At 34.7% G+C, this 20,655-nt stretch overlaps 4 protein-coding genes across 4 annotated transcripts; 1 reads left to right on the top strand and 3 right to left on the bottom strand.

The window, feature by feature from the left end:
• Nucleotides 1-6,660: 6,660 nt before the first annotated feature.
• On the bottom strand, nucleotides 6,661-8,433 carry LOC125604381. Its single transcript, XM_048774803.1, has 4 exons — nucleotides 8,266-8,433; nucleotides 7,886-8,173; nucleotides 7,574-7,804; nucleotides 6,661-7,306 (listed from the first exon to the last, which is right to left on the bottom strand). Exons 3-4 carry the CDS (start codon nucleotides 7,667-7,669, stop codon nucleotides 6,845-6,847), a joined length of 558 nt encoding a protein of 185 aa, XP_048630760.1. The 5' UTR covers nucleotides 7,670-7,804; nucleotides 7,886-8,173; nucleotides 8,266-8,433; the 3' UTR covers nucleotides 6,661-6,844.
• On the bottom strand, nucleotides 7,703-9,344 carry LOC111203076. The gene is made up of 5 exons (XM_048774794.1): nucleotides 9,275-9,344; nucleotides 8,721-8,958; nucleotides 8,266-8,392; nucleotides 7,886-8,173; nucleotides 7,703-7,804 (listed from the first exon to the last, which is right to left on the bottom strand). Exons 1-5 carry the CDS (start codon nucleotides 9,342-9,344, stop codon nucleotides 7,703-7,705), a joined length of 825 nt encoding a protein of 274 aa, XP_048630751.1.
• On the bottom strand, nucleotides 8,719-14,506 carry LOC106403885. Its single transcript, XM_048774753.1, has 2 exons — nucleotides 9,275-14,506; nucleotides 8,719-8,958 (listed from the first exon to the last, which is right to left on the bottom strand). The coding sequence occupies exon 1, from the start codon at nucleotides 13,648-13,650 to the stop codon at nucleotides 11,557-11,559; it is 2,094 nt and encodes a 697-aa protein (XP_048630710.1). The 5' UTR covers nucleotides 13,651-14,506; the 3' UTR covers nucleotides 8,719-8,958; nucleotides 9,275-11,556.
• A 3,068-nt stretch (nucleotides 14,507-17,574) lies between these two features.
• LOC106451917 (proteasome assembly chaperone 2-like) lies at nucleotides 17,575-19,600 on the top strand. The gene is made up of 7 exons (XM_013893901.3): nucleotides 17,575-17,763; nucleotides 17,926-18,091; nucleotides 18,326-18,384; nucleotides 18,551-18,669; nucleotides 18,774-19,011; nucleotides 19,118-19,241; nucleotides 19,343-19,600. Exons 1-7 carry the CDS (start codon nucleotides 17,704-17,706, stop codon nucleotides 19,420-19,422), a joined length of 846 nt encoding a protein of 281 aa, XP_013749355.2. The 5' UTR covers nucleotides 17,575-17,703; the 3' UTR covers nucleotides 19,423-19,600.
• Nucleotides 19,601-20,655: the final 1,055 nt, after the last annotated feature.

Here is a 20,655-nt window from a genome sequence, read left to right on the forward strand (position 1 = left end):
TTCTTAGAAGATTACACAAAATAATTGAGAAAAATAAATTGATTTATGTTTAATTGACTAAAAATAGTTTATAATTAATATTATTGATGTGTTTTATTTATTTTTCATATATTTTGTTGACTATAATAGCTTCCAATTACATCAAAAACAATATCGATAAATTTTATTTTACTTATATAATATTATTTTCAAATAAAATTACAACTTTGTTTAGTGCTTATTTTTAAGAGATATTGAAAACAAAAAAAATAAATCAAATAGTTGCAAAATAGATATATTATATTTTATCATTATTAAAATTATTATTTTTCTTAATATTAAATGTTCTTTTAAATTTTGTGTTTGTGGAACTTAATATAACCATAATCAAAATACCAAAGCAAAATCTGAATTCTCATTTTCAATATTTTTTAAAAATAAATCAAAGGCATAAAGTTATTTAGAATTTACAGAATATTTTAATTATTGTAAATATTAATATGTGTTCATGAGCTTCCAGAAATGTATCACCTACTTATGTATGTAACTTCCTATTGAGCATCACTTGATTTTATAATATATTTTTAAAAACATCAATAATTTGATAAATATTATGAAAATACATGCACGTTTAAACGATAAATAAAAGTGATTTGATTTTACTTGATTATAATAAAAAATAAAAATATATCATTTGAATTTGAAAGAATAACAGTAACTCAATATACTCACAACATGAGTGATTCAACTAATCTAACTTATATCTAAAATCATAGATTTAACTACGATAAGAAAATATAATTTTATAAGAAAAATAATTTATTTTATAAATATAAATCAAAGAACAACTCAAAACATATTAAAATGAAAATAAAATATTAAAAAACTGTTACAATTTAGTTCTTTTCTAAAATTTATATATATGCATGAGACTTCAGAATATTATCGTTATATTAATTTATGTAAATTGGAATCAGACACTTTAGTTTATTTTAATTTTTTTTATTGTAAGCACAAAATATTTAAAGTTATACATAATCTTCATAAAATATATTTACATATTTTAGACAACAACCACCTAAATGCAAATAAGAAATTAATCAAAATTTTAATATATTTAGAATAAAAATATTATAGTTGAATTCAGAGATGCAATCCAAATTACGCAAATGATAACTAAATTGACTGTAAAAACAATAAAACCGATTAAATATAACATATAGAAAATCATATGTATTATTAAAGTAATATAATATTATAAATATAAATGATGCATACAAACTATAAATTAATTTAAAATTAAAACTAAATAGCAATCAATTATTATAGTATATTTATTTCAAAAACATTTATACCCGTGCATGAGCACGGGAAAATCACCTAGTACTATACTAAAAGGGAATAATCTCCAATTCTAGCATGTCCACGTCAGCATAAATAATCATCCAATCAGAACATTTCGTTTTCGGGCTGGGCTTAAATTTTTTTCTCAATTGACTTATGTGTGAGCTTCTTTTGATTTGGGATTGGGCTTTTAGATCATCTAATAATTAGACCTAGGTCTACGACGCGGAGCTGAAGTCGAGTGTCTCTTCTCGCCTCCTCTACCACTTCGTCTTCTCTCTTCTCCTCTGCCACTTCGGCTTTTCCCCTTAAATCATTTCGACTGAGTTTTAATCGATCTATCAATACTACTTCTTTATGGTTTCAATTCAGCTCCTTTTTTCCTCCTTCTTTATATACGGCTCCATTCCTGTTTTTTCTATCAATTTTCTTTTACATTCCTTTAACTCCTTTAAGTTTAATTGATATGATCGTTCTAACTCCCCATGTCTCTCCTCCTATATAAAGGCCTTTTCCGACCTCCAAGCTCATTCAACAACATCCATAAAATGTCCTCCTGCAAGGCAAACTCAACCGGCAAAATCTCTAGCCAAGTCTCCGGCGGCTCTATTTTTCAACGCCATCACACCAAGCCTCTCTGACTCAGAGTTACGCTTCAGTTTATTCCACTTATGGAAGTCAAGAAACAGGGAGCTCCGTATTGGCTTTGAACTGCAGCTCTTCAACAAGTAGGTATGATCTTTTACTGACTAACATAACCTTATACTGTTTTCTCCGTGTTTTATAAATAAACAATAAACATCAAATATTAATTCTCAAATCGTTGCATCAAATATTTATAATAAACTAAATATGTAAAACATAAACATTTAAATGTTGTTTTATTTAAATAAATATATAAAACTAAATATTTTATAATAAACATTTTTAAATGTTTTTTTATTTAAATCAATTAGTATTTAAATCAGCTTTACTAATTATAATTAAAAAAAAACAGATTCTAATCATAAGAAAAAATATATAATATAGATATATAAAAATATGTGATGCTGAGATTAATAATATATTTTATAATATGTTTTACATATTTAGTTTATTATAAAATATATTATTAATCTCAATATCACATATTTTCAGTGAATATTATAAAATATTAAATAAGAGACTTATAAAAACATACACATGATATAAATAACACATATAACAAAAAAATATGTGATGTTGAGATTAATAATATATTTTATAATAAACTAAATATGTAAAAATATTTTTGAGAATAACTTAGGTTTAATTTTTTTTTATTAATTTCACATTGTTCACTATTCCATACATATTTTAGATAGTAGAAGACAACAAATTGTAAGTTTTACTCATTTTAATTCAATTTATTATTTATATTTTATAACATAGATGTAATATATTGTATACATATAAAATATATATTATTTGTATATAACCCCAGACGTAGCCCGGGCAAAATCTCTAGTTAAAATTAAGACTGCGTAATCAACACTTCTTATGGATTCTTTTTTGTTTAAAAATCAACATTTTAAATGGCTTTAAAGAATTTTTTTTTGCTTTGTTGATTTGAAGAGTGGACGGTTACAAGGCAATGTTCAAATTTTACTTCATTTTGAAATGGAATAGTAATACATTATACATTTGTGATAAACCAAAAATAATTGCATTATTTCATTTATAGAATAAATTCATTTATTACTACGTAAGAATATAAAATAAAATAACAATAGAGAAAATTTTACTTCAAATTCTATTTTACAGTAAAAAAAAATGAAATTGGAGATGCTCTTGTGTGTATTAGGTTTTATGCTGTTATGGTTATATATAAAACTAATTCGAATAATAAACAGATTAAATTGATGTACAGTTAGCTACAAACTGAATGATTATTGATTGACTATACATTTTCACACTTTCTGTTCTAATAAGATACCAGAAGAGTATAAGGCTCGTTTATCTAATTTTCTTACAATTTGTTCATCATTTTTATCTTAATTTTGTTAGGCTTACTGCATGATTATCTTAATTCTGAAACTTAGTTACATCGAGTTTTTAAAATCTTTTAATCATTTCAAATATGAACTCTTCAAACTGTTAACTAGACAATCATTTGTTATTATGAATTAAAAGTAGTACTAAAGAAAACGTACATATGAAGCTCATTAACAACGACAACAGCAACAACTATTCAAAAATATTAAGTTTAAACGTAATGCATATTAATATTGGTTTGGCAATGTGAAAATACTTGTAACATGAGATGCGTCCGTACAAAGATTCGAGTTTTTTCTAAGAAGTGGGTTCGACAATTCATAGTAATAGAAGAAACAAGACAAAGCGTGTGTGTCTATGTTGGCGGCTGATCATCTTCACACGGTGCATAATAACGGTAAATACTATTCTCCAAGCGGTATTGGTTTTTATTACTTGGTTTATAAGTTTATGATATTTTGACATGTGAGAGAGCAAAAAAGGTTTTCTTCCAGATGTTGACTTTTCTGACTGCCCATGAACGATAGAAAGTTTTCCAAAGTTTGATGGGCCTCTGATATTTTTCTTTGTTAAAATCGTCTACTCGTACAAATCAAGCAAGTTGCAAACGGCAAAAGAATACAAAAAAAAGCAAGTTGCAAAACTTTTTTTCTCTATTGTTGCAATGCGTTTTCGTTTTAAAAGTTTATTGAACACAACCTATCAACGACTCTGTCTCTCAAACTATTTACAGCTGGTCTTATTCGTGTTGATTGACTTCATTGCTAAAGAAGAAGATATTTTCTACGTAAAGTACATTTTTGTATATCTTTGGGGGCAGTATGGGAATCTTCTATAACGTATGAGTTCGTACATATAATTGTTCAATTTAGACGGTTGATCAAGAAAAAACTTAGACGGTAGAAATTATAAAAGTTTCTAATGAACATATATATGCCTCATTTGTATGCATCTAACGATCTTTAATTTAAAATAAATAATTTATATCATCTCGTCGACCAGATAAAAATTTATAAAAATGGATTTTAGTTGGTAACTAACAGAAGACTTACAAACTAACATAGGACTTATAAACTAACACAAGACTTACCAACTCAACTAAAAAAAATTTGTTGATCTTTTGGCACCCTGCTTTGAAAAGCTTCTTAGATGGTAGGATTTGATTCTGCAGAACCTTTGTATCCCTTGTGTCATTAGTTTCTAATGAAAACTCACATACTAGTTCACAAAAAAAACTAACATAAGACTTTCTCATCATTTAATTTGTATAACGTTAATCGTGATAATAAATCTCGATTCAATACTACCCGAATTAAAACTTTAGATTCCTATTCTAAGTCATTTTAATTTATTTTATTTTTTGCTAAAATTTGGAAGTCATTTTAATTTTGATGTTTAGAACCCAATCTACCTCTCTTTTGTTCTGAAACACAACCCAATCTAACTTGAATCTTGATTATTCATGTTAAAGTAAATGGAAATGGCGACATTCGAAGTGATCCGATCCTCTATTGTCAACCCCCTAATAAAATTGAAAATGATTCTTTCACAGCTACGAGCTACCACAGTTTTGACATTTTAAGGTTTCATAAAGATAATATCATATCGTTTACCTTTTCCAATAATTAGTATCAGAAAAAATGGTAAATGTCAATGGTCATGGCCGCGAATTCTAGAACGACTGCGTTCTTAAAGACGTTTGTCAGTATGTGACCCATCGAATCCCAAAGCCTTTTACATTCACACGCGATACATCTGGTGGACGTTACTGTTACGATATGATCAATGCAAAACGAAGTTTATATTTATACGATTAAATCGAATATTCGATGTTCAAAGAGGTATGACCAAAATTATAATACATATTAGTATATTACCATAGATCTCCTTCAATTTCCGTTAAACCACGATTGCTAGATCGAGCTTGAATGATTCGGAATGCAATTGTCACTTTCAGTAACCAGAACTAACCACCGTTTTAATCAGACAAAATTACACTTTTTCTCCATTAGGAGTAGTTTACATTTTGCACGCCATTCATTTTTTTTTTGGTAAAACCATTCATTTGATCACACGACATGCATATTATGTGATAAGTTTGAATTATTATACGCAGTCGCTATCTAATACTATAACAACATTTCCACAAAATATTAAATCGTTGTCATGAACAACTATGGTACGTACGCATGCCGTCACAACTATGGCAAGAGTACAATCCCCATATATACACTATACCAATTACGGAAATGCTAATGACACTATAATTTTTACCACCGTACGTACATAATACTATAATACTAACAATTATCATTATTGTGAAAACGCCATTATGTGTTTGGAGGTTCTTCACAGGACAGCCATACCAATGGACAAATAAACAGATTTGTGTTACCCAGTTAGTGAGGAGTTCTGAGATAGTTACATATGGGATATTTTCCTTCTTCTGTTTGCATGGCTTAACTGATCCTAGTCGATATGCCGTCTGAATACAAACTGAACTTTGACAGAAACATTAGTGAATTTAAAATGTCGATATATAGACACACTAAACAAAGTACTTCTGTGATTTTTTCTTGAAGTGCTTATATGATTTGCACGTTAAATATAGTGAAAAAGTATCAGATATGACACATACAAAGCTCTCATTGTCATCCATAATTAAATCAATAATACGAAGGGAGCATGGAAGTATAAGGACTTGATCATACAGAGTATTAGATTTGGTAGACTGAAAAAAGCTAGTTCAAAAAATTCATACTATATATATATATATATATATATATATATATATATATATATTAATTACTTTGTTGTTTATTTCTTGGGTATTTGCACTAGATACCTATGAAACAAAACTAAATTAGTTACCCTATATGGAAAAACACTGTTTGATATTTCATAATCCCAAAATGTCCTTATTCCTATTTTACTTCTAGTTCTGATAGAAGATACAATCTATCTTACATACACGTTCACTAGTAAAAAACATCGCTACAGCCACGTTAATTTTCGTGGCTATGACCAAGATTTCGTGGCTATACGGAGCAGAAACCACGAAATGCTACGAAACGTAAAACGTACGTATACGAGCGTAGCAAAAAGAGCGCGTATCAAAAATCGTAGCAAAGTGCCACGTTTTGCTACGAAAGTTTTCGTGGCAACGCTTGCCACGATTTCAGTAACTTGCTACGATTTGATACGAAATATAATGTAGCAACAGGCACGGTTTTGCCACGGTTTCTTTCGTAACATATGCTACGTTTTACTGACGAAACATTTCGTGGCTAGTTTAACCAATTATAAAAAAAAAAATTAAAATCAATTATAAAAAACAAATTTGAAATTTATATAAAATGCTATATGCGAATAGAAAGTCATAATATCATTGAAACCGAAATATATTACATAAGAGTTGAAGTTTCAAACATTCAAACATTCAAAAGATCCATGAATTTGAACCAAAGTACACAAAATATTGTAGCTTAATACATGAACTGATCAAACCTTACATATCAAGTTCTTGGCACCACCTATCTAAATCAGAATGGGTATTGGTCGAGAGATGTTGTGGTGGAGCCGTAGACTGAGCTTGAGGTTGTGGCTGATGATGAGATTGAACTGGAGCTTGGGGCTGAGCTTGAGGCTGAAATGGTTGTGCAGTTGAGGCAGGAGTGGAAGCTTGAGATTGGAGAGTTTGCAGAATAATGTTGAGAGTTGCTTGGCTTGCAGACATCCCCCCTGTGACTTCAGTCTTGAAAGCATTGATCTCTGTCTTCAAAGCAGTGAAATCTTCCTTGACTCCAGCAATGTCTTCCTTGACTTCAGAAATGGTGGTCTCGAAGCCAGACATGCGCATATCCACGTCAAGGTTGCGCTTGAGTGAGACAGGAATTGGCACAGAAGGACTGCTGTTCTTGTACTGAGCACTGCCAAGGCCATAGATTGTGCCCTTCTTTGTCTTTCCTCTCTGCAAAAGGAAAGGAAAAATAATCATAATCAAGCATTTCCAATAACTAAGTAAGACAGTCACAAGCAACATAACTAAGTAAGACAGTCACAAGCAACATAACTAACTAGGACAGTCACAAGCATTTCCAATAACTAAGTAAGACAGTCACAAGCATTTCCAATAACTAACTAAGACAGTCACAAGCATTTCCAATAATTAAATTAAACAACACAAGCATTTCCAGTAAGCTGAAATAAATAAAATGAGGATGAGAGAAGAGATGACCTTGATGTATTCTTGGTTGAGAAGGTAGCGCTTTGCATTTGAAGCAGCAGTGGAGTCGGTTTGACTGTCGCCATGTGGAGATCCATCTTGTAACATCTCTTCAACGGCTTCCTCAACCTCCAGCACCAGCTACTCTGTACGTTCGTCTAAGAAGGAGCCGTTTTTACCCGTGTGAGTCTTCCTCGCAAGGGCTGTGTATGAAGGTGGTTCATCCAAACCTTCATCAACCATCTATAAGAAAGGAAACAGATGGAAGTTAGACAACAGTTAAGGCAAAAAAAATTAAGAAAATAAACTCAAGGCAAAACTTACCATATTATACTGAATGTTAAGGAAACAGCGTGGGCCTGCACCGTGCTTGTGCATCTTCTTCCCAACTGGAGCAGACTTACGAGATTTTGCAGCTTTTGCACTCTTCTTTTTCGCTTGCTCAGTGTTGTACTTCTCAACCATTGTTGCCCAGTGAGCGTCTGACATGTAGGAAGGTTGCCGGTTATCTCTCTTTTTCTGGCTGATGCGGCCACAGACGGTAACCTGAGTTTGTTTCTTCCATTTCAAGTAGATTTCATCATGGAATTGGTCCTCCCAGTAGTAGTGTTGCTGCAAAAAAACATAATATAAGTCATTAGAGTTAAACACTGATTGTTACTTATAGCTGAGAAAGGGAAAAAGAGAGGGAAAGAAGCACTTACAATGAACGCATGCCACCACTGATCCTTCTTCTCAGGTGGAACGAAGTTCCAGCTTGCCCACGACCCCCAATAGTTTCCCTGCCATGTTGCTCGGATAAAAGCATGGACTTCAGGATCAATACCAAACCTGAGACAAGACAATGGCAAACATCAAAAAAAAATCATATATTAAACTCTACACTTAATCTACTTATACACGGTTCATCATACAATTTTTTTTAACCTGGTCTAATGCTTTTACAAATACCTACAATCTATCAGTAGTAGTTTGCTACCTGTAATGTATAATAAAATCTAAATCATTGCTAAGTCTAAGTCTTACTAAGTCTAAGTCTTACCACAATGCTCTAAATCTAAATCAGGATGATTGAAAAAGAACAATAATGTATGTGTTCATTGTTAAATGGCAAACACAATAGTTTAAATTTTAAAATCTAAATGCAAGATAGTCTTACCACAATGCTCCATTGATCTTGTCAGGATGGAGGTGTGGCTGGTTACGTCTAGATGGCGCACGTAGTAGAGCATCTTCTCTTCTCCTGACATAAGGGGCAGGAGCCGCAGGCGCTGCACTTGAAGAGCCGGCAGATGCGTGAGGAACAGCTCCAGGAGGTACAGACATGGGAGGAGAAAAAGATGGGGCCATGGCAGAAGGCTCCGATAAGGTCAACTGAGGTCTCCCTTGCCGCATATCTGTAGACAGAAGAAAAAACATGTAAATCGAAACTGGAAAAAATTGAAACTTGAAATCAAAACTTCAAATGGAGACAAAACCGAAAACAAAAATCGAAACAGGAAATCAAAACCCACAGTTTTAGATGTAAACCCTAAATAAACATGTAAATCGAAACTGAAAAAAAAAACACACTTTTAGATGTAAACCCTAACTAAATATGTAAATCGAAACTCAAAAAAAAAAAACTAGATCGAAACCCTAGGAAGTCTAATCGAAACCCAATGAACCAAATGAACCAAGAGGAATCGAGACAGAGATGAGGGGCTCACTAACCTGGGAGCTGTAATCCGGTAGAGCGCGGGCGACGACGGGATTCGTTTGGGATTCCGGTCGAAGGAGCCATCGCTGAGAGAGAGGGAGAGGAATCTGTGAGAGAGGGTCGAGAGAGAATGAGAGAGGCGGCGAAGGGTTTGAGAGCGTTTCAGAAGGAGAGACAATCCGTGAGAGAGAGAGAGAGGGAGAGGAATCTGTGAGAGAGGGTCGAGAGAGAATGAGAGAGGCGGCGAAAGGTTTGAGAGAGTTTCAGAAGGAGAGACTCCGTGAGAGAGAGAGAGACACGTGATAAAATTGTGGAGGGGAAAAATTTTCTTAAGTATAGAAATTGGGCTTTAGTTTAGAGGGAAATGGGTTTTGGGTTTAGGAGGGAAATGTGTTTTGGGTTTAGGAGGGAAAATTTTTGGGTTTATTATGTGGTGGGAAATAGATTTAGGGTATAGATAGGGTTTAGGGTTTAGTAAGGTTTTAGAATTTTTTTTTTTTGAAATCTCAAAACTATTAATTAGAAATTAAGAATATATTAACATTTTAAAACTAAGAAATCTAGTTATCTTCATATTTCCAAATTTTAAACTTCATAAATTAAAAATTTATTATATATTACAAATTTAAAAAATTCATAAATTTAAAACTTCATAAATTTTAAAACTTCATAAATTACTTATTTATATTACAAAAATTTTAAACTTCATAAACTACAAATTACCAAGTGATTACTTATTTATATTACAATTTTTAAAAACTTCATAAACAACAAACTTACTAAGAACTTGAATCAGATTCAGAATCCGAATCAGTACAAGCCTCGTCTAATTCATCTTCTGAAACGTATTCGTCATTAGCAGGAACATTTGGCGTGGATTCATAATCTGAATCATCTTCGACAACATACGTCTCAATGCGCACCATCACGCTCCGTGCAACAACTTGGTTGTGTGTATCATCTTGTAACGCAACAAGAGCATCCTCAGACGTTTCTCGAACCCCTCTAGGCATAACTTTTGTACATGCCCACCAATCGTTGGCTGATGTATGTCGTACCCGCGGATAAGGAATAAAACAAACTTGATCACAATTACCAGATAAGATAAATGGATCATATTTCTCATACTGCCAGCGCGGAGACACATCAACGATTCCTGAATTATGTTTTCGAATTCCCCGACCTTCAGTTGTATCAAACCACTTACATTTAAAAACCATGGCCTTCAGTCCAACAGAACCAAAATACTCAACCATCATTATCTCCTCGATCAAACCGTAATAGTCAGTATCTGTGGTTCCACGAACTTGGACACCGTAATGTTGGGTTTTCTTATCTTGTCCATGGCTATGTGTGTGGAAGCAGTAGCCACGTGAATGGTAAATCGGCCAAGATTTATACTTACGTTGCGGACCTTGTACAAAATCCAACATCCACATCGGAAACTCATATGTGTTACTCGCTTGCACAACCTGTTAATTTAATTTATATCTATAATTGATAAGTTTCATTCAAATTATAAATCAAATAATCTCGGAAACTCACATAGTTTTTCACCCATTCGGCAAATTGTTGGTCTTTCAGTATTTGTAGGTCATTACCAGACATATACGGGTTTCTCTCCATCACAAACTCCTCGAACATCCTGTGAATTTTTTTAAGAGATTATAACTTCAGATATTCTAAAACAATAACCAAGAAAAAAAATCAAAGTACCTTTCGTAGGGTTCGAATGTATCACAATTGAGCATCAGAAAAGTCTGGAGGACGGTGTAGTCATCATCGGTTAGCCATTTCTCTTCAGATTTTCCACTAACCCGACCTTCGTGATAAAACAAGTTAGGCACATCTGGATATTGATATGTAAACCGAACTTCTCCGGGAAGTGGAACCTCAGGTACCACTTGTGGATTACCAAAGAAGTTAGCAGAAGCGGTAGATATTTCCTCATTCACATATTGTGCAACGATGGAACCTCCAATGTGTGCCTTATTTTTAACTTTCTTTTTCAGATGGTACATGTATCGCTCAAAAGGATACATCCATCTATATTGCACTGGACCACCTAAAGCAGCTTCGTCTGCTAAATGTACGGTCAGATGTTCCATAACATCGAAGAACGAAGGTGGAAAAATCTTCTCCAAATTGCAAAGCTTCACCGCAATGTTTTCTTTCAAAATGGCAACATCTTCGTGCTTAAGTATCTTCGCAGATATATCACGAAAGAAGAGTGCTATCTCTACAAAAAAATAATAGGAGTTAGAAATCATAACACATATCAAACTAATTATTAAGATTATGTACCTGAAATGGCAATGTGAACACTTTTGGGAAGTAATTCCTTAAACGCGAATGGGAGAAGTCGCTGCATAATGACGTGACAATCATGACTTTTCAGACCTGAAATCTTGCTATTCGTCTCGTCTATACACCTACTAAACTTTGAAGCGTATCCATCTGGAAATTTTATATCATTTTTCAACCATCGCAGAAATTCTTTTTTATCCTCCTTCGACAACCGGAATATCGGGACTGGCATCGTTCCATCATCCTTCATATGTAACTCAGACCGTCTGCATAAATCAGGTAGATCCATCCTCGACTTTGCATTATCTTTTGTCTTCCCGGGAACATTAAGCACCGTGTTGATAAGATTATCGAAGAAATTTTTCTCAACGTGCATGAAGTCCAGGTTATGGCGAAGAAGCAGGTTTTCCCAATACGGCAACTCCCAAAAGATACTTTTCTTCACCCAATTGTGGTCTTTGCCGTAGCCGTTTATAGTGCTTGCAGGTTTCTCGTGTCCATTTCCTCCACAATCGACCGTTTCCTTCAGTCCTTCGATGTTGTTGATTCTTTCGCGAAGAATTTCTTCTCCCGTCAACCATGGTGGAGGATCATCAGTTACCGTCTGCCCCTTTCGAAAAGCTTGGACATTTCTTCTGTAAGGATGCTCCCTAGGCAAGAACATTCTATGGCAGTCAAACCAGCTATGCTTCCTTCCATGTTGCAACCAAAAAGACTTTGTATCATCAAGACAATATGGACAAGCTAAACGGCCATGAGTCATCCATCCGGACATCATGCCGTAAGCGGGAAAGTCATTAATTGTCCACATTAGTGCGGCTCGCATCGTAAAATTTTGCTTCTTCGAGACATCATAGGCTTCGACTCCATCGCTCCACAAACTTTTTAGTTCTTCAATTAACGGCTGCAGATAGATATCAATGCTCTTCTTTGGATGCCTTGGCCCAGGAACTAGTACTGATAAAAAGAAATATTCTCTTTTCATACACATACCAGGAGGTAGGTTATATGGGGTTACGATGACGGGCCAGACCGAGTGGGATTCACCGCTCATACCCACTGGATTAAATCCATCTGTTGCTAATCCTAGATAAACATTTCGACTTTCCGCAGCGAAATCAGGATATACCTTGTTAAAATGCTTCCACGCTGCTGCATCAGAAGGGTGGTGCATTTCTCCTTCTGGCGACTCATGTTCTGCGTGCCATCGCATTTGTGATGCAGTAGCCTCTTGTTGGTAAAGACGCTTCAACCTCTCCGTAATAGGCAAATAGAACATTCTCTGTTTTGGACGCCTTTTCCCTTTTCCATGGTTCTTCTGGTGATATCTATCTTTTCCACAAAACCGACACGCCATCAACTCGCGATCTTCTTTCCAAAATAACATGCAATTATCTTCACAAATATCGATCTTCACGACAGGGAGGCCAAGCGACTTCGTCAGCTTCTTCATCTCATAATATGACTCAGGAGCTATATTTGGTTGTGGCAAAACATCTCTAAAAGTTTGTGATAACTCATCCATACATGACTCCGCCAAATTATGATCAGTTTTTACTTTCATTAAACGAGATGCCAAGTATAGTTGAGAAATACCTTCAACACATCCATCATATAGTGGTTGATTAGCGGCTTCAAAAGCTTCAAACACTCCTTCTTCATATTGCTCTTCGTTGGGTTCCTCCATCAAATTCTCCGGTATTTCAGTTGACCCAAAGTCTCCTCCAGGAATGTTCTCTTCATATGGTCCGCCTACATATCTTGCTTCATCTCCCATAAATTGACCTCCCGTCGAAGATTCTCCAGCGTCATAGTAGGTTTCTCCATGGCTTGACCATACATAATAATTACTTTTGAAGCCGACTCGGTAAAGATGGCGGGATACGGTTCTTACATCACGTTGCTTTCGGTTTCCACAACTTACACAAGGACATAGCATGGTTTTTCGCTCCATAAAAGAATTTTGACTCGAGGCAAATGCGATAAAAACTTCAACACCTTCGCTAAATTCTCTCGAAACATTATTATCAACTGGATCAATGTGTCGATCCATCCACTCTCGATTTTGAAAATAATAAGACATTGAAATTTCTTTCTATTTTTTTTCTTTTGGGAAAATGGTTTTTTTTTTTAACACAAGGGAAAAATGGTTTGATTTCACGATTGTTGTTATGGTTTGCAATGTGATAGAACTCTCGTAGGTTTGCTTGCTTATATAGAAAATACCTTGCCACGTTTTTGCCATGATTTGCCACGATATTTGCTACAATTTTTGCTACGAATTGCCACTAAAATTGCTACGGTTTTGCTACGATTAGTTTCGTGGCAAATATTAGAAACTTTTCTGCACACAACCAGACGGATGTGATTGCACTGAGAAAGCTAGTCACGAAATTTACCATGAAACATTTTCGTGGCTTAGTTTTTTGTATTTATCACTGCCTTAAGTGCAGGATTGGATTGATGGAATTTTTTTTTCGGTGGGCTAGCCATGGCTTGCTACGAATCTGTTCGTGGCAAGCTTGTTTTTTTGTTTTTTTCTGGCCGACTAAGATAAAATATTAATATATAGCGATACCCACGTTAAAGATGTAGCAAAACGTAGGAGAACATTGCCACGAATATATTCGTAGCAATTTCGTAGCAAGCTTTGCTACGTTTTGCAAGAAAAGGGCTACGTTTTCTTTTTCGTAGCATATCGTAACTACATCGTAGCTCTTACGTTTTTGCTACGAAAATCGTGTGGCATGTTCGTGGCTGTAGCGATGTATTTTACTAGTGGTTCCTTCGTAATTATACTTTTACGTATGAAAATAAGGCAAAGAATAGTAGTTAGAATGTAAGAAACCATGCTTTTTAAAAACTAACTTATCTCTTCATATATACTTCAGTTCTGTAAGAGCTGCATTTTCATGTTGTGGTTCATCGTGTTTGATGATCAGATGTGTTTAATCACTTTTGTTTTTTTGCAAGACTTTTTGTTCATCGTTTGTATATTTTGCACAATAGGTGTTGTTGTTACACATGTTTATAGCGTAGCTTTATCATTTGGTGTTTAGGGTAATATTATCTGATCATGCTTAACAAATAACCATATGTGCAAATACTTTTAAATTATGCATAATTTTGCAATTACCGGTTATGTTTTGTATATTCACCTAAATGACTCTTATTTCTTTCTATATGTATTAAAAGAGTGTTGCACAAAAAAAATGTATTATAAGAACATATCCAACGGTCTAGAACTTTACACAAGATGCTTAACAATATAAAATAATATTTTTAATAAGGAGATCACTAATATAATGACATGTTTTCATACGGTCTTTGCAAAGTGTGTTTTTAGAAATATGATTTTTTTTTCTTCCACTTTTCTCTCCTTTTCTGTTATTTTTTTTATTTTTAAATAGTTTAGGAACTTTGGTAACATCTCCCAGTTGGAGATGGCCTACGCGTCTTGGGAAAAAAAGAACTTAAAATCATAACGAAGCGAAAACACGACCATATCTTTTCTGAAAACTAAACGAAATCGAGATTTCGATGGAGACATCACACATCACATGAGAGACTATTGCAAGGACATGTGTAATTTACACAAGGAAAAACTCTATTAAATAAATGTTGGTTGTTGAGATTTTAGTTGAAGTTGTAAATTAGATTAATCAATGGATATATACAGGACTAAGATCGCAAGAGACAGTTTGGTTCATCATAATATATTCAGTGGATAAGATTTGATTCATCATAATATATCATATGGACTGTTTGGTCCACCACTCCTTGACGGGTGTCTTTCAACTCTTTTTTTTTTAGTTCCTTCATTTCTACAATAATCTTTCTTTCTTTAGTATCCACAGAAATTACTTAATTCTATATACGTGCATAATTATTTCATAAAATAAACATGTTTTCAGTCTTTTTGTTTGTTATTATTAGTTGATGTCAATAATTGTAACTACCTGACTAGGTGGATAATTTTCGTCAAAATCAAAACCATCATGATTTTCCTGCATATCAGAGAAGAGCAATAAGAACAGTTACAGAGTGTACACCATGTATAAGCCGGAAAACCGGACTGATATAAAACGATAGAATAAAAGCGATGTTAAGGAAAATATACGAATGTATAAAGCGAATACAAGAACGATAAGAAATCGTATTCGCGAAGAGACATGGAGTCGAGATATGATCTCTTTCCTTAACTCAAAATATTCGCTCCGTTAGTGAGACGGAACTGTACGAATATAGAGTCCCAGGATAAAACCATGGCAGACGAATCACGCCTCACTCGTGATCGCCCTATCGAACTATAACTCTACGAAACACTCTCGCAATATAGACTTACGCAGAGGGATTTTTGCTGTTGGATTTTTGATCTCGAAAAAGTTAAGGAAATGAGAAGAGAGACGAGTTGTATTTAAAGAGATGGACGAGGAGCGACTTCCCGTAACTGTTGCATAACGTGCGCTCGTTAGTGGGGATTTGGCAAAGATCTCGGGAAGTTTAAGTTACAAACTTATTCCCCAAGACTCGCTCTCTCTCTCTCTCTTATCTCGTTTAAATATCTCGAGAGGATGAACTGCATGACGTTTTTATTTTATAGACAAACTGCTTGTCGTTTCAAATAAAATGCATGTTGTTTTTTGAGATTTTAAATGACAAGATGTTGAGCTTAACTTGGTCCAAAAAGAATAATTCTTATCGGGCCTCCACCCAAGCCCAAGCCCAAGCCCGCGCCCAAGCCCGCGCCCACGCCCACGCCCACGCCCACGCCCACGCCCACGCCCACGCCCACGCCCACGCCCACGCCCACGCCCACGCCCACGCCGGCCGGACGGCGGCGGCGGCGCGCGCGTGGGGAGTCTCTTCCTTCTCTGACTCGTTTAAACAAGTGAGTGTGTTATCCCATATATAAACATCACACTTTTGTTCCTCTTCCCCGATGTGGGACTTTGTTACTCCCTCTTCATTTACTAGAAACAAGGCTGAGGCCCATTTCTTTTCATCAGTTCACAATTATTTAAATAAGCCATGGGCTTTATTAATAATTGATCCAACACACCATACCTAACAAACAACCAGCATCATAAAGTCTTTGCATGTCACTTAAGATGATTAATTCATTCATATGATATGGCTTACTGAGAATAAAACCCGACTAATAAATCACATCAAACAGATAAAAAGTTTTTCTATCATTTTATACTTTTTGGTAATAATCATCCATTATTTACATGTTTTTGGTGTTGGATATCTAACTATCTTTTCAGTGATCACACTTTATAACTCATAGTCTCATATGATTTAGCAATGGTTTCTTTTCTTTTCTTTTGCAACTCCTACAAACATATCAGTGTCATCTAAATTTAACTTAGATTATGATATAATGACACACAAACAAAATTTTAGAACATTGGTTGTGGGATTTGGTTGGTAATTACATGTGATAATTGAACGAATTTCACATAGTATATAAGCGTGAGCAAACAAACCTAGCTACTTTAATCGATCAAATTCATAATAACAATAGCATTTGACCAGGGCTGGTTCCGATCAAAGTCTAACGAAACATTGATTTTAGGTTCCCAAAATTTTGAAAAGAATTACATAGAGAAAATTCAATAAAAAATTTTAAGTCTCTAAATTTACCAAAAAAAAATTTTAGCTGAATTTTTTTTAAAACGGCCTACCGTCCCCTAAATCTTAGGGCCGGGCCCTGCATTTGACTTACCAAAAAATACAAGGTTACTTGTGAAACCAAACCGATGTAGGTTAAAGTGAAAAGAAAAATAGTTTGTTACAAAAATAAGGTTAAAGTGTTAAAAGTTGAAAAGCCAAGTTTACAGATCTGAAATCAAATATAGCCAAGGTTACGTTAACTCTACACATTAGTTACGTCTTGCAGCTCGTAATTTTCATCAAGAGAGATATTTGGGCCTTAAGGACAACTCTTAGCCCATATTTTCAAAATTTATCGGCCCATTCAGTCTCTGGCTTGCTCTTCAAGCTCGGCGACCAAAGAAAAAGCGTGTTAATTACCGAAGCATTCAAGACAGCTTCTGTGTGAACTTGGTCTTGGTCTTGGTCTTGAGAGAAACTTGCAATACGGTTTCAAGTTTAGTTTCGTTTCGATTTCATGGAGTTTGTAGTTGAAGAAGGAAAGCTAGTTCATGAAGAATGCTCGACTTTGATTCTAGTAAGCTTTTCTAATCGTTTTCGATTTCGATATCGATTTCGATCTGTTTCTCCTTCTGTTTGTAAATAGTAAAAAAACTGCAGCTTTCTTGAGAAATTAAAAGCTTAGAGATTTGTAATTGAAGAACTGATTGGTTTGTCTTTTTTATCTTTCCAACCCCAGCCTGCATTGTCAATTGGGAACGTAGGGCAGCTGGCTGTTGATCTTCTAGTGTCATCTACGGCTGCAGAGAGAGTTGGTTATCTAGATGATCTCAATCTCCTTCCTTGTGTTGGCAATGACGCTTATGGCCCTCTTCCTTGTGGTGATATTGCTCTTCCTCTCGAGGGTAATCCTATCTGCTTCTTATACAATTATTTTTGCTTCCATGTAATGATGGGAGAGGTGTTACGGTCTTCTACCTAGGATCCATAAGACTTCTTGTCCATTTTGTTTAGTGGAGAAGCTATATAAAGAAACTAGTTTCTTTCTTTCTGCTTTATGTGCCACTGTACATCGTTGAATGTAGCCCTTCATCCTTGTGAGAACCTCAATTTTTCTTTTACCTTTGTGTGTGTTTCAGTTTATGAGTCATCTTCAACTGCTACTACTCTTGCTCAGCAAAGGTCTCCTGTTGCAAAGGTATTACATTTCCTTTTACCTTTCTGTGTGTGTTTCCTCTGAGATACATTCATTGCTTATTGTGTTGGGACTACGGAAGAGCCAGTTAGCTTGAGTTTTTTCAGTTAAAAAAATTCTGAATTTGGTGACACATTCTAAACTTATATACTGTTTGATATAAAAACAGGGAATGATGATTAAATTTGCGGAGAATATAGCAGAGTTTGCTGCTTCAAGTGGAAAGAAGCATGTTATTGTGCTTTCTAGTTTAGACTTCCAGAGGCTGCACAACTTGGATTTGTCAAGGTAGTTAATTAACCTTCACTTGCACCTTTTTTTTTGTCCTCCTTTCATTACCTAGAGCAAAGTGTTTACAAGTTAAGTTGTGTTCTCCGTGGAAATGGCTTTAGAGGCCCACAGGTGTATTATCTGTCTAACGCCGAATCTGATGGAAGAGATGATCACTGTGAAAGGCTCGGATTTGGAAGATTGGGCGAGTATGATCCAGAAGGAAGATGTTGGAAGTACCTTAGCTCTGTCTTTGACAAGAACAATAAAGAAGAGCTGTCTTTCCCTTCAGAAGATGAGCTTGAAGACATAGACTACTACCCAAGCTTGCCATTTGCTGCTCTTTTCTCAGCTTTTAAGGTATATTAATGCCTTGTACTCAACGATTTATCCGCATGCCAACTCATTATAGATGATTCTAAACACTTCGATGGTCTGCTGGGGGTTTATGTTGTTTGTTTGTTAGGCAAGAGGCTTGAAGGTGACATGCCTGCTATGTTACTGTTCTGAAGGAGACAACATTCCTGATGCATTCCTCCTAGCAGAGGCTGCATCTAAGCTTACGGGTTTAACTCCTGACAAGTTCCATGGTAAAAATAATATATCTCTCTTCTTTCAAGTGTAATTAACATCTCTGGACAAATGATTCGTGAGAACCGATCAAACTCACTATGATCATTCTTTTCTGCAGGGGAAGAAGGTGGGAAGTGGCGGATACCGTATTCGTGGAAGAGTATGTATGGAGCTCCTCCTGATATGTCCATGTTTTAACTGTTCTTGGAGCTCACAAAGTCAAGACAGAGGTTGTAGTAGTACAAGTGTGACATTTGAGATGGTTTTAATCTGAGAGAGACCTCTTTTCTAGTTTCTTTCATCATCAAATCTGTCTTACTGGATAGCAAGTATAATTACTTTACTAGAATCCCTTGAAAGTCTATCAAGAATCATAGAATAGATGGATCAAATCAAAGTTTGAATATTAGCTATAGTAATGAGAACTACTTTAGAGAAAAAGAAAGTAATGATCATCAATGCTCAATGGATAGATTTGCAAGCCTGTAACAGAAATGTTGGTTGTTTAAAAGTGGAAGTCCTTTGGCTAGGCTAGCAGCCATAGCCATAGGGGCTGAGATGACTACAAGTTTGTAAACCATTAGGATAAATCACCAAACCAGACAATAATAATGTGAGAAATATCTCCAGGACTGAAAAGAAAGTAGTTGAGCCATTAATTGTGGAGTCATTGTGTTTTAAATGTATAGATAGGGCAAGCCAAGTAGTACTTCTGACCAGCTTTTTAATGCACCTTTATTGCCTTCAGAAACAATACTATGAATTTACATATATTTTCATGCAAGTAATCCTTTGTTTTTTCTTTGGGTCACATGCAAGTAAGTAGCTCTGCATCTTGAAATAATTAAAGAAGTAATGAGTGGAGTGGGTACTTGGTCATATGGACTTAACTTATGTAACATGTAACTTGGTTAGTTACTAGATTAGAATTATAGTCTCATATTAACTAAACCTGAAAATTCACATATGACGTAATTCTACATTGAATTAACATCCGTGGAATGTATTTACCCACCAAATAAGCATGTCATTGGTCAGTCAGAATCATAGGAACAATAGTCTTAGAAGATACAAAAATGAGTCTAGCCGTGTAGAAGAGAAAGCAAACAAATTGTAATAACAAAAACTTTCTACTTGGTTGGCTTATCAGGCAGTATGAACAAATGGAGAAAAGAAAAGATTGGAAGAACAATTTTCTAAAAAAAGTCATGAAAATCCACTTATAACAATAATAAAGTTCTCAGACCACTGTATCAGAGTGGGACACCACATCAAATCCACATTAAAATCAAACAACCGTAAAGAAGCACTATCTTCTTCTTCTTTTTTAATTCCCTCAAACTCCATATTGCTAGATTTTTGTTAATCTCTTCTTCCTAGTTAATCTAAGATATATCACAGTTAGGTTAACTATAGAATAATATCCTCAAT

Source organism: Brassica napus, unplaced genomic scaffold (genome assembly GCF_020379485.1).
Source record: "Brassica napus cultivar Da-Ae unplaced genomic scaffold, Da-Ae ScsIHWf_528;HRSCAF=793, whole genome shotgun sequence".
In the NCBI taxonomy this organism is placed as follows: Eukaryota; Viridiplantae; Streptophyta; class Magnoliopsida; order Brassicales; family Brassicaceae; genus Brassica; species Brassica napus.

Coding starts and splice junctions, on each gene's coding strand:
- LOC125604381 (XM_048774803.1), bottom strand. CDS start 7,669: ATGTTACAAGATGGATCTCCACATGGCGACAGTCAAACCGACTCCACT. Junction 7,307..7,573: donor TCAACCAAGAATACATCAAG/GTCATCTCTTCT, acceptor TTCCTTTTGCAG/AGAGGAAAGACAAAGAAGGG.
- LOC106451917 (XM_013893901.3), top strand. CDS start 17,704: ATGGAGTTTGTAGTTGAAGAAGGAAAGCTAGTTCATGAAGAATGCTCG. Junction 17,764..17,925: donor AATGCTCGACTTTGATTCTA/GTAAGCTTTTCT, acceptor TTCCAACCCCAG/CCTGCATTGTCAATTGGGAA. Junction 18,092..18,325: donor TATTGCTCTTCCTCTCGAGG/GTAATCCTATCT, acceptor TGTGTGTTTCAG/TTTATGAGTCATCTTCAACT.
- LOC106403885 (XM_048774753.1), bottom strand. CDS start 13,650: ATGTCTTATTATTTTCAAAATCGAGAGTGGATGGATCGACACATTGAT.
- LOC111203076 (XM_048774794.1), bottom strand. CDS start 9,344: ATGGCTCCTTCGACCGGAATCCCAAACGAATCCCGTCGTCGCCCGCGC. Junction 8,393..8,720: donor AAGATCAATGGAGCATTGTG/GTAAGACTATCT, acceptor GTCTTGTCTCAG/GTTTGGTATTGATCCTGAAG. Junction 7,805..7,885: donor TTAACATTCAGTATAATATG/GTAAGTTTTGCC, acceptor CCTTTCTTATAG/ATGGTTGATGAAGGTTTGGA.